This window comes from Bison bison, unplaced genomic scaffold (genome assembly GCF_000754665.1).
Source record: "Bison bison bison isolate TAMUID 2011002044 unplaced genomic scaffold, Bison_UMD1.0 scf7180017864197, whole genome shotgun sequence".
Classification (NCBI taxonomy): Eukaryota; Metazoa; Chordata; class Mammalia; order Artiodactyla; family Bovidae; genus Bison; species Bison bison.
This window is the reverse complement of record NW_011494769.1, coordinates 327,996-341,652: the sequence shown is the minus strand read 5'-3', so window position 1 is coordinate 341,652 and position 13,657 is coordinate 327,996. Positions and strand designations below refer to the sequence as shown.

The window sequence follows — 13,657 nt, the reverse complement described above, 5'->3', positions numbered from 1 at the left end:
AGAATCTGGCAGAAATAGAAGGACTATAATAAACAAGAAAGCAAAACTAAAAATCGCCACCAAATACACACCACATATGCACTATACTTATCTAAATCAATATACTAGAGTCTTGTTGGAACTAAGGGATTAATCCACATTTGCAGCTGAAGAAATTCCCAGACTAGAAGAGATTCTAGAATGACAGGGTGGGACATGGGGGAAGGGTAGCTTCTCTGATCTCAAACTCAGCTTTCTCACCATCTCTACCACTTCCACCTCTGCCTCAATGCGAAGGTGATACAAGAAGGTGGCCAGGTCCTTCTTCATCTGAATACTGTTGTCTTCTAGCTGGGCTACTGTGAAGATCCGTATGCTGCATTTTCGCCACACCTGAGAAAGTACCATATATACATGGGAAATTAAATGCAAGGAAGCAGAAAAAGAGTTACTCAGATGGCATTTTTGCCTAGAACAACCTTGAATAGTATCAAGGTATTTGTTCCTAGCTTCTTACTTGCTATATTATTGTACTTGGGCAAAAGTTTGACTATGAACACATGAAATACAGTTTAAGAGAGTTCTTATTTAATAACAAGAAAAAAACTGGCAAAATGGAAAAGACAGCATGTGATACATTAATAGGGTGCTTTAGTCAGACAGCATACTAATGACACCCTGCAGACTCTACTATTTTTTTTTTCTCTGTGGCAAAAAAAGTTCATTGAGGAAGGAACAGAAAGAACAGAAAAAAACACCTCAAGGGAGAGGTGGGCCAAGTCAATAGACACTGGCTATATTTACTATTTTAAATCTCAGTCTTACCAAAGAATGAGCAAGACAACATACCCCTTAGGTTTCCAGCACTTTGCTCTTTTTTTTTTTTAACAGGACATGTTCACTTGTTAATGTTTTTTTCACAAGGGCTGATATGTAGCTTAATAAACTTGCTGAATTTCCCTTGGAGATGGTTAGATATCAACTACAAAGAAAACTATTTCTCATAAGGTTGAATCTGGGATCATGGAAGGCCAAGAACAATCTCCAACATTTCTAAGCCCCAACATTATAGAATTAAAGAAAAAAAACTGTCTAGTGAACCAACCAGGACAGAAGTTGAGGGAGAGAGACTTTTTTTTTAAAAAGGTGTCAAAATACCTTATGCTGTTTCAGTAGGAATGGTAATAGCATGAGCATCCCCCCATCATGTACAATCCACCACACATCAATGTTGCCCTCAGAAAACTGCTCCACATTGCTGGGAAAGAAGGAGATGTTTTTGGCCACCAGCAGGGCCAGATGGGCAGCAGTTGTCACTCGAACTGTGCCTAGAGAAAAAATAGAGACTTGGGATAAGCAGAGATGAATCCTCAGGCTTGCTTTGCTTCCTACCATGTCCGCAAAGAAAGGGTAATGCCCTTTTACAGTCTTTCGTTTACACAGTAGGTTATACCAAATCAAGTAACAAAATTTATTAATAAAAATCTGAATAGCCAACAGAATTAGACTGAGACCTATGATTTACATCACTAGGTGTATTCTGATTACTGTGTTTCTACAGCGGGGTATGTGAATTTGGGAGATTTTGATGCTGAAGAACACTTCCTCCAACTCCTGTTAGAATGTCAATGTGGGAGATCACACCTGGAAATATGACAATTTCAGAGATAATTCCAAACATAAGACTTGGCAAGATAAACAAGTGATGAACATTATGTGAGGCTGGAGGAGGTGAGTAGAATCAGTTATTACTACTAACAGTTATTTGCGCTCTGTCTGCTCAGTCACTCAGTCATGTCTGTCTCTTTTTGACCCCACAGACAGTAGCCCACCAGGACCCTCTGTTCATGGAATTTTCCAGGCAAGAATACTGGAGTAAGTTGCCATTTTTTTCCTCCAGGGGATCTTCCCAACCCAACGATCGAACCTGAGTCTCTTGCATCTCCTGCACTGGCAGGTGGATTCTTTACCACTGTGCCTCCAGGGAAGCCCCTAGGTGCCCTTATAAGGCTACGTTTCAGCAATGACAGAATTTCTACTGTACAAGGCTGGAGAATGGGGTCAGAGTATATCCTCTATTTGGGCCCTCAAGATAGTACAAGAAGTGGTTTGTACCAATAAAAGTCTTCCAAGCTCGAGCATCTTCACTCTGGCGCCAGCCATTTGGCCATCCCATCACCACTGTGTTGTGCTTCATGCCCCCAAGGCCACACGACTGGATGAGGTGGGAAATGCCCTCCCTCAGTTTGGCGGCCACCACCAGCTGTGAGAACCCTTTCACCTTCTCTGCCTCCATTAAATGCTTTATGGTCTGAAAGAGAGAACCAGAACCTCAAAATTAGATTACTTTATCCCGGGTCTTTTAACTTCTTACTTCTTCTCCATATTATATTCCCCTCCTCTTTCCAAACTCTGTATAAGGTCGTATCTTGTACAGAACAATTAAAAAAGTTTAATTTATCCCAATGAAATTTTATTATCCTTTGCCTTTTCACTTTCTGGGTGCTTACTACATACATAGATAGTTGTCTACATGTAGATACTCTACATTTCCCTCCCTTCTGCTTTTCTTTCTAACATACCAAACAAATTGAGAACAGAGATCTTCACAAAGTGAATATTCGGTATTCCTTAATGACCCAGGGTTAGTGTGAACATAATCTTCCTTCCTCAGTGTCAGTCTTGCTCTGACTCCTTTACTAGAAATTCAATATGATGATTCAGTTTCATCATATTGATTCAAATTCAATCAATATGATGATTCAGATTCAGTTTCACTTCAGAATTCTCTCCGGTATGTTTTATTTCCTTGTTTCTCCTATTTCCACATTCTTTTTGATATTTTAATGGTGATTATTAATGACACTTGTATTTCTTTCACTTCACTATCTTGGTGGAATGGTGAAGGGAATAACGATATGGAAAATGGATATGATTTTCCCAAAGGCACAGATTAAGTCAGGGTGTATCTAGATTAATCAGTGTCTCTTGATTTCCAATACTGTGCTTTTCATTTATTTTTATGATCATTCTGGACTAATGTTTCTTCAGCACTTCTAGTTTTAGTGTTTCAAAGCTAAACATTTCATTTCATTCCAAAATGAAACCCAGTAAATTAAAAAAAAATTTTATTACATTTACTTGTTTGTTTACGCTGCGCTGGTAAATTTTCACTGTGGCACTCAGACTTCTCTAGTTGTGGCATGTGGGTCTAGTTCAATGACCAGGGATTGAAACCTGCCCCTCTGCACTGGAAGCATGGGATATAAGCTACCTGACCACCAGGGAAGTCCTTCAGTAAAAATTTTAAAATGCAATTGAAACTTCCCCAGGGTAGTTCTATCTATTGCTTATAATAAATATTAGAATGGAAACTACTTTCTTCTTCAGAAAGAACTTTAATTCCCATAAGCTAATCAGACTTAGCAAAAAAATCCTGGTTCTGCTACCATGTATTAAGATTAGTAAAGAGGAAGAAAATGTGCTCATTGCTCCTTGGTGTCACAACTAAATTGACAGGAATTATCACCATGGTTCAAGGGATGATTTATTTATGTGATTTTTCTCAGGGCCGAGTCAATGTCTGGAGTCTATTTGGAAATAGTGCTTAGCCTTGATAATCTTATAGTTTAGAAAGTTTTTGAATGGGAAGAATAAATTATTATCTTCTGGTTCACCTTATTATTTGGAGAATATGACCATACAAGTCAGCACAAGAAGGACACCTCCTAGGTTGCTCAGCAAAGGGATCAACTTAGAAATCTGAGGTCTTATGATTCAGCTGAACGAAACCATAAGCTAAATTAAATTCTACTAGGTCATTAAGCCTTGACTGTTACCTGCTCAGCAGCTAACGCTTCACCATAGTTCTCCAGGAAGTTCCCGACGATGACAGAGCCCACAATTGTGAGACCCTTTCCTGCCTTAAGCTGTGAAGCAAAGGTGAGGAGACGAGGATGCTTGACGTGTAGGTCTTCATCTAGTTTCAGCAATACAAGCAACTGAGGCCTGCAAAGAGGTTGGCAGGGGGATGGTAAGATGAGAAAACACTTTGGATCTGAGGAAAGAATGACAATCCTACCCTTTAATTTAGGAGATCTGAATAAAACATATAATTTGACAGAAGTAAGAGATTAGAGAAAATGATGAGGCTATATAGTCATTCTGAATTTTCCCAGTATTATTTCAAGTTGATCAGTCGTGAAGGAAGAATTAAAAGGGTAGAAGTCTAGATCATATATAACTAAAAGGTCACAGAGATCAAGGATTTAGAATCAGTCAAAACAGGTTCATTACACGAATTCCTTGGGTCACACAATTTCCTTATGCTGTAATCAATGAAGTACACAATTCTGTGTGCCAATTCTGTTGATTTTTTTTTACCTCCAGTTTTTAGTGTGTGGTGGTCCTTCCTCCAGCCTAAGCAAAGCAAATCGGGCTGCACTGAGGGACAGCCCGCGGATACCATCACCCCATTCTTTCTCAGCTCTGAGAGAAAGGGGCGAAAACAGCAGAGACAGATTTAAAATCTAGCAAGTACAATTTCAAAAACTAAAGTTTACTTTATTTAAAAGTAACATACACACAAAGTAGATTAAAACTTGTATTAGCTATTTATATGATGCTCACTACTAACACAATGAACCCACTGTATGCAGATCAACACTATGCTCCATCAACACACTGAACTGTACAACAGTTCAGAATAAAGGCTGAGAGGGTCACTCACTTGTCCTGCGATGTAACTGCTGAAAAGCAAGAATGCTAAATAGCAATTTGGATTAGGAAATTACTACAGATCCAAAGTTCAAATTATTTCAAAAATAATGCACAGGAAGCAAAACTCAACATAATCTAAATCAGAGTGTTATTTATTCCTAATTTGGGCAAGCTGTTAATGAAGTTGTTACAAAGTTATTCAGGACTGATTTATTTTTCATCTCAGACACAATTCCTTGCCTGAAGAGATAAGCAAGAATATTTATATTTATTTAATACTAATCATTATTGGAAAAGACTCTGATGCTGGGAGGGACTGGGGGCAGGAGAAGGGGATGATAGAGGATGAGATGGCTGGATGGCATCATCAACTCGATGGACATGAATGTGGGTAAACTCCAGGAGTTGGTGATGGACACGGAGGCCTGGCATGCTGCGATTCATGGGGTCGCAAAGAGTCGGACACGACTGAGTGACTGAACTGAACTGAATCATTATTATTTCAGTACCTCCTTTTATTTTTTCATTGATCCATATTTTCTCAATAGTTTCTCCTTATGATCAAAATTTAGGTACAGATGAATGAAGTTATCTGGATCCCTAATGTAATTTCACTGGTATGGCTCTAACCAAACTAGCCAGTTTCCATAGTTTTAGCATCAATGAAGACTGTATCGAGACTCACCCTTGGTACTCGATGTATTTGTAGATCATACCAGCTATTACCATAGCTACGATGGCATAATACCAGGAAGAAATGAACATCAGAGCCAGACAGATACTCATTCCCATGAAAGAGAGTGCCCTAGAAAATTAAAGACAAAAACAAATAAAAAATGTTTTTTCTAAGCAGCTATAAGAGAAGCCTGTGATAAAGGTGCTTCTTAAACTGGTGAAAAATTATTTTTTAAAACTCCAATATGTTGTAGACAGAAACTCTGTAAAACGCAGTAAAATTGAATTACTAGAAAAAAAATGTTATGTTTGGAGGCCGTGCCAATGTCAAATTGGTATAAAAGTTTCTAAACATCTTTTCCCATGTGTGTGGTGGGGGGCGAGGGGAGCACCGTGCCATGAGGCATGCAGGACCTTAGTTTCCCCAACCAGGGACTGACCCCATCCCCCTGCAGTGGAAACACATAGTCTTAACCACTGGACCACCAAGGAAGCCCTTTTTTCTTAGTTTTTATAGTTATCTTATCATGGATTGGCAACAATCAATAGATCTGCACTGAGCCCCAAAGCATCCTTGAAAAGAAAGTGGAAGTGTTAGTTGCTCAGTCGTGTCTAACTCTGCAACCCCATGGTCTGGAGCCCACCAGACTCCTCCTTCAGGGAAGAATACTGGAGTGGGTTGCCATTCCCTTCTCCAGGAGATCTTCCCGGCCTAGGGATTGAAACCACGTCTCCCACATTGCAGGCAGATTCTTTACTGTTGGAGCCATAGGGAAGCTCCTTAGTGCTAATGTTTCCCATTGCTGGAATAATACATAAATGAACCAGGATGCTACAAAAGCCATCTGCAGTTACGAGGACAATTAATACCTACATGGCAAAGCAGGGATGGGACATGCAGTCAGAATTATTAACAACTCTATGATCTTTAGAAAAAAAGCATTTCATGTGAATATTTCTAAAAACTTTATGAAAATTTATTAGCATACCTGCAGAACCCACTGAAAAAAAATCTGCCATTAGTTTCCTTACTTTACATAGGGAACTTGGAAGAAAATAATGGAATTCTTGTTTTGATTAAATAAATTAGACAACTACATTTACTGAAGTTGTACTGTGTAAAGAATGAACTAAGTTGTATGATAAATTTCAAAGAACAAACAGAGCAGTTGTTAATCTGGCGAAGATTAGATCCAATGAATGAAAATATAGGGTGTAAAGAGAAAGAGGAAAAAAACCAAAAGCAACTGGTAACACAAAAAAACGTTCATAATGAACTTTTAACTAACATTAAATCTAGAAAGAGGATTAATGGTATTAAGATCAGCTGATGATCTAAAATTGTGCCAGATAAAGGTCACATCACTACCCACCCCTGGTAAGTGAAGCTAGAAAGGGATCAAGGAAAAAGTCAGCAAAGAGGAATGTACAAACAAGTATATAATAGGACATATTAAAGAACTTCTAGCTATGAAAGAAAAGAAATGGGATGGTAGCTAAAAATGTGATAGTTCCTTTAAGGACTGAGATGTGAACACAACAGCAACAGCAGTAGCAACATTTCATTAAGAGCTTTACTACGTACCAGGCACTGTGCTAAGCACTTTAGATTATCTCAAAACAATCCTATGAGATAGATAATACGATTAGTCCCATTTTATTAATGAATAAAATGAAACTTTATGTGGTTATGATGAAAGCTACAAAACTATGTAGCTTTGATGAAAGCTACAAAGCTAGGAAATAGTAGAGCTAAACTTGAACTTAGGCCATCTGATGCCATAGGCTCATACTCCTTTTTTAAAAAAAAAAATACTTACTTGAATGTGTTCTTCTCTTTTTTAAAAAAATAATTTTATTTATTTATCTATTTATTTTTGGTTGTGCTGGGTCTTCATTGATGCACAGGGCTTTTTCTCTGTTGTGCAGAGGCTTCTCATTGTGGTAGTTTCTCTTGTTGCGGATCACAGGCTCTGGGGCGCTCAGGCTTTACTAGTTGCTGGACGTGGGCTCTAGAGCACAGGCTCAAAAGTTGTGGTGCATGGGCCTTGTGGCTCCGCGGCATATGGGATCTTCCCACACCAGGGATCGAACCCATGCTCCTCTGCACTGGCAGATGGATTCTTTACCACCGAGCCACCAGAGACACAGCTCATACTCTTTAACTAAATAAAATTGTCATAAGGAAGAGAGTCTGAGAATGAACACTGAGGAAAACTGATGAAGACAAGAGGATAAATGGAAAGGAATGAAGCTCAGGGCTCAGCTAAGATGTAAACAGGCAATCCGATAAGCAAAAGGTAGGTTGTTTTAAACTGAGGAACACAGCAGCCTGGAAATATTTATTTCATAGTTTTGACCTTTATTCTCAATTGAGTATTATAAGCTATTATAAAACCATGTATTAAACTTATTTAACTAATCCAACAAAGAAGAAATGAGAGCCTGAACTATGTACTAAAAAACCACAGTAGGATGCTGGAAATTCATGTGAACACAGGAAGCTAAAAGAGACAGTATGAAACAAATGGCCAAGAAGAAAACTGGATTGAGAGTTCAGAATCTCCTAGTTTTCAAGTTCAATGATGAGTTCTCTCCAAATATGGGGAAGAAGAAAAAAAGCAGACTTACCAGTGGTAGTAGCGGAACCGGGGTCTCCAGTTGGGTGTTCGAAGCAATGTTTGCAAGGCACATGCCAAATTCACAAAGAGGTAACACATGAGAAAAAACCTGGCAGAATAAAAATGTATGAGGAATGATTATTATTGTAAAATAATTCTTCAAGGATTATTTTAAATAACTAGAGAGCTTCGCTGTATTTAAGCCTTTGTTCTAGCCCACTAGCCTTTGATTAAGAATAGAGTGTAGAAAAACTTCACCTCCCCACAGACTTGCTCAACCTTCTAAGTTCTCACGCAGTGAAAGACACTACCACTTTTTATCCAGTTACTCTTGGGATAATACTCAGTTTCCTCTTCACTACTCAACCTTAGTTCTAAATTCACTTATCAAGTCCCATGGATTCCCTCTATTTACAAAACTCTAAACTTTTTCCCTCTCCTTTCCACTTCTACTTCTATCAGCATAGTTCAGGCTCTCATTTGTTCTTTGTTGGATTAGTTAAATATGCTTCCAACTGGCACTGGAAACTTCCAACTTCCGGCTCAATTTTGGACTTCCCTGGTGGCTCAGACGGTAAAGCGTCTGCCTACAATGCCAGAGACCCGGGTTTGATCCCTGGGTCGGGAAGATCCCCTGGAGAAGGAAATGGCAACCCACTCCAGTTCTCGTGCCTGGAAAATCCCATGGACGGAGAAGCCTGGTAGGCTACAGTCCATGGGGTCGCAAAGAGTCAGACACGACTGAGCGACTTCACTTCACTTAACCTATCTTTTATACAGAATTAATCATTATGAAATAGAAATATGACCATTTTGTCCTCTAAGGATTATCCACTACTTTCAGGAAAAGTTCCAGGTCCTCTGTGATCCACTTCTGCTTACTTCCCTGCTCTGCACTTACCCTACCCACACCTTCCACTCTCAAAGTCAGACTTTCACTTCTCTGAATGCACTGCACTATTTCATCTCTTGATTCCTTCACACACATTCCCTGCCTGGAATTTCTTTCACCCCTTCACTCACCCCTTCACTTCATGATATAAGCATCACTTCCTCCAGAAAACCTTTCCTGATTCTCAGTACAGAGGTGGACCACTGTAGAGCTCATAGAGCATGCAGTGTTCACCCTGACCACAGTATTCATCATACTAGACAAGCATCACTGGTTTCTTTATCTACCATCAGTTCTCTAAGGTTGTGTCTTAGTCATCTTATGCTTATCCTCAGCACACTGAAAATAACCTAGAGGGCCAGAAAATAAGCTAAGCTTTAATGAAAGTTTTCCCCCTCAAATTATCATAGTATCTGTTTTTTGTAGAAAAGTATAGAAACAAAAAAAAAATAGGGAGAAAATTCACAATCATAACTGCTAACATTTAGCACTCCTTGCATATTTTACTCTGTTTATTATGTTTTTAAAAACATAGATGAGACCACACTGCGTAGCTTGTAGGATTTCAGTTCCCTGACCAGGGACTGGACCCGTGCCCTTGGCAGTGAAAGCATGGAATCCTAACCACTGGACCACCAGGGAATTCCCATGAACCTAGACATCACATATGCAACAACAAATGAAGAGAATAACTGGCTCTTACATGGAAAGAATTGGAGCCACGAGATCCAGGGAGGCAATAAGGATTCCCAGTTCTGCAATGGCAGCAGTCAGAAGTAAAGCCCAGGTAGGTTCCCCATTGGCTTTGCTGTGACCAAAAACCTGTGCATAGAAGTGAAGTATCAGACAGATGAGTGTAGGAAATGTTTGAGTCAATGCTCCCTTATTCGTCTATGCTATAGTTTCAGAGATCTTTAAGATAACAGCATTACAACTGTGGTAGCTTTTAAATACCTTTATTCCACTAACATATAAACTCATACCAGAGATTTAGAGGGCTATACAGAGTCTTGTGCTAAAACCCATCTTCATATTATATGGTCCAATAATTTCTAAGCCTATGAAGATCAGTTTCTCCTAAAACTGGGAGAAAAAAGGAAGAGGGCATAGAATAGGGTCACTCACCCTCAGAAAGGGTATAATGTTATCCTTGGCTATAGCCTGTAGCAGCCTCGGTGCTCCTGTGAGACTCTGAAGTCCAGCCCCACATGTGGAGAAGAAGGAGCCAATAACAATCACCCACGGGGATGGCCAAGATAAGGTTCCTACCACCAGATTACCTTTCACAGCATCTCCAAACCTGGGAGAGAAATCAGAGTGGGGACGTTTAACCTGGAAATAACTTTAGATGAAAATGCTAGATAGACATTCACTCAATTTTTTCTATTTATAATTTTTTATGCTCACAGATGAGAAAGGACAAATACTAGTAGCCTGTATGAAGGAAATGAAGAAAGTATGTTTCCAGCTTTTATTCAGAATGCCAATCGGACACCCTTATGTCTCATAGAGAAAACAGAAACTTAAAAAATTTTTTTAATTTTTGTTATTTGCCCTCTTTTACTTTTAGTCAGTTTTCCAACAGCTCTTATTGTACAGGAAAATCCTCAATATTCAGACAAATTCACTGCTTTATTGAGGAATACTTGCTGCATCATATACAACAACATACTGGCCTCTCTTTTGGGGACCTATATATATGTACTTTCTATTGTTACTTTTGATACACATCTCAGGTGGGTTTTGAGTTTATAACTGTCTTGGTGCTGTATGGGATGATCAGACATAATGGAAGATAGATAGGTGGCTGTAAAAGAAATCAATTGCTCACTTGTCTCTGAGGACAACACCTTCAATACATGCACCAAAAAGGACAACGTTGCTTAAATCTAAGACACTGAGAGTCAAGGAAACTGCCATTCACCCTCTAAGATGAACATAAACACTCAGGATATTTCTACCAGTAAAATGAGTGGCTAATTCACTAATCTCATAAATTCTTTCTTGAGTTTTAGAGATGAGGTAGGTAGATTATCTGGGTTTCCCTTGTGGCTTAGCTGGTAAAGAATCCGCCTGCAATGCGGGAGACCTGGGTTTGACCCCTGGATTGGGAAGATCCCCTGGAGAAGGGAAAGACTACCCACTCCAGTATTCTGGCCTGGAGAGTTCCATGGACTAAGTCCATGAGGTCACAAAGAGTCAGACACGATGGAGCAACTTTCACAGGTAGATTATCTGGTGTGAAGTGAGGGGGTAGAAAGCAGATATCTTTATTACCAGGATAAAAATACTGATCACCCTTGTTCTATGGCTGTTCCTATAACTAAAACTCAAACTGGATCCAGCAAAAGGATACAGACAAAGGAGGTGGTAAGGATGGCGAGGATAGTGCCAATGGGAATGGACTTTTGAGCATCTTTCAGATCCCCAGATCTGTTTGATCCTGCCATGATGCCTTTAAAAAAGGAAAAAAAGAACAAGTTAACTTCTTTAGTTCCTAGACATTGATATTTGAACTGCTATCAAAGGCTAGAGGAAAATCTAGGAATCCCGAGAATATAGCTTTGTCTCCTAAGAAAAACCCCTTCCCTGGTCTCATCACCCATAATACAGACAACAGCCCATGTGCTTACCTGTGACAGAGGGAAAGAAGATGCCCACCAGAAGAGTGAAAGAGGTGGTGATGTCCACAAGGACATACTCATGGTTTAAGCTGCCTAAGACTTCGGAAGATTTGGCTGAGGGCTTCTCAATGATCTCTCCCTTTGGTAGATAATTACTCCAAAGATTCTCTGCAGGGGGATCAAGGGGTATATAAGCAGTAGCAGCACGGAAAGGACACAACTGGATAATTTTCTAGCCAACAGTATTCTAAATCAGATCTGTCATTTATATGGTTTTTAAGGGTATGTTTGCTTCTACAGAGCACAGATATATGAACATACATATCATAAAGTACACAAAAATAAAAACCTAATGCCCTTTCCCATCTGGTTCAGATGTAGTTTGACAAATACTTTGGTATGTACAAATACAGTTGCGTTTACCAATGCAAATTAGCAAAAGTTAAGCAGACTAAGCTGAACGCCCTTACAAAGTTTATTTTTTTTTTTAAATTAGGTATCAATGCTAACACCTTAGTGTAAACTTGCTTACATGCAAAGATATTTGTGGACCAGACAGTTAAGACAGAAATCACTTAAGGAAAGAATTTCAAAAATTTAGATGAGTCAGGAAAACACATGTGGGTTTGATGACATTAAAGTAATTCTAGCTGTGGCTGTTGGAAAAACTGACAACTTTACAATGTGTTAACACACAGAATACTTTATTATCTTAAGTTTAAAAGTAATTTCAGCTCTGCTTTCAAGAGCAGTAAATTTTAGCAGACAACGCTACAAAGATGTCCTGAAAAAGGATAAATTCATTAACAGAAAAGCAGAAAGATGCTGAATTGAGTTGTATGCTGAATTTAAGAAGGGAAGTGGTACTGTGGCAGTGAGTGTTGATGGATAATAGAAGAGTAAGAAACGTGTCCCCAAACCTCCTAACTCACCTGTAATGACACCGCTAGCCAATCCAGGGATGCCCTGGATCGAAGTGACATTATTGTGAACAAAGTACTCATCGCAAGTGGCATTGAAAAACTGACTTGAGTTACAGAAGAAGCCCCACAGCTTTGACGGCACTGTCATGTTGTTAACTTCCTTGGTCTTTGAGCAAACGTCAATATGTCTTGATGAAAGGGTGCGGTTGCCCAGCATGCAGACCCTAAGTGAAAAAGAACAGGAAGAAAACTGAAGCCGAGGAAAAACTATTTTAAAAAAGAAAATGGTTTAGAAATAGGTTAGTATATATATGCTTGCAAAGGAAAAAAAAATCTCAGCTCGAAGAGTTTTTACTGTCATGGGTGGGAAAAGAACTAGCTCCGCAAATGGTATCTTACATTTTCTGCCAACCTAACCCTTACAGCGATCTCACAAAATATGTACCACAGTATTTCTCTGTTGTGGAGGAACTGAAATTTAGGGAGAAAAAGTAGTCTGCCTGACCTCACACAGGTGGTGGGTAGTAGTAACAGAATCCAAATACAGGAACTGTCTGAAGATGCTGTGCTGAATCATCTTATAGAATTTCTACGTTATTAGCCAATTGTTGGGTCTAAAATCGGAGAAGGCAATGGCAACCCACTCCAGTGTTCTTGCCTGGAGAATCCCAGGGACGGGGGAGCCTGGTGGGCTGCTGTCTAAGGAGTCGCACAGAGTCGGACATGACTGAAGTGACTTGGCAGCAGCAGGGTCTAAAATAAATCTTAAGAGTCTTTTTGTTCTTCTTACACACACACACACACACAATCCACCTCTTTCATTTTGGTCTAAGAAAAAGCCTTATGCTAATAAAAACCCCTTTGAAAATATATAGAAAAAGGTCAAATCTTCTGGATACTGTTTCAGTGAAGACAGCTTGGCTATAATTAGGCCGTCCCTCTACGGCCTAATAGAAAACTGTTTTTGAACTTAAGCCTAGACCTAGTGGAGTGAGGATATTTAAGGATAATACAAATATAGACTGTTCATTTTTTTCTTTAAACCAAAGATATAAATACAAATAAAAGAATAATACACCCACAGTTAAAATAACTCTCGGAAGAAAAAAGCAACTTTTGAAATCTGCAAAATGATAGCATACATATGTGATAAATCATGTGCCTGTCACTCAGCTTCAACAACTCCCAACATTTCCCAGTCTTGTTTTATGCATTCCTCTAGGT

The 13,657-nt window shown here is 39.2% G+C and overlaps 1 protein-coding gene across 3 annotated transcripts in view; it reads right to left on the bottom strand.

The window, feature by feature from the left end:
- Positions 1 to 13,657, bottom strand: part of SLC12A6 (solute carrier family 12 (potassium/chloride transporter), member 6) — an 85,668-nt gene that overhangs the window by 5,365 nt on the left and 66,646 nt on the right. For all 3 annotated transcript variants that reach the window (XM_010844167.1, XM_010844168.1, XM_010844169.1), the window contains 13 exons: positions 12,443 to 12,657; positions 11,520 to 11,678; positions 11,243 to 11,341; positions 10,718 to 10,775; positions 10,012 to 10,186; positions 9,590 to 9,708; positions 8,005 to 8,103; positions 5,384 to 5,503; positions 4,363 to 4,467; positions 3,819 to 3,987; positions 2,095 to 2,290; positions 1,138 to 1,307; positions 241 to 372 (listed from right to left, as the gene is read on the bottom strand). In XM_010844167.1, the coding sequence (XP_010842469.1) occupies positions 241 to 372; positions 1,138 to 1,307; positions 2,095 to 2,290; positions 3,819 to 3,987; positions 4,363 to 4,467; positions 5,384 to 5,503; positions 8,005 to 8,103; positions 9,590 to 9,708; positions 10,012 to 10,186; positions 10,718 to 10,775; positions 11,243 to 11,341; positions 11,520 to 11,678; positions 12,443 to 12,657 (1,816 nt within the window). The remainder of the gene's footprint in view (positions 1 to 240; positions 373 to 1,137; positions 1,308 to 2,094; positions 2,291 to 3,818; positions 3,988 to 4,362; positions 4,468 to 5,383; positions 5,504 to 8,004; positions 8,104 to 9,589; positions 9,709 to 10,011; positions 10,187 to 10,717; positions 10,776 to 11,242; positions 11,342 to 11,519; positions 11,679 to 12,442; positions 12,658 to 13,657) is intronic.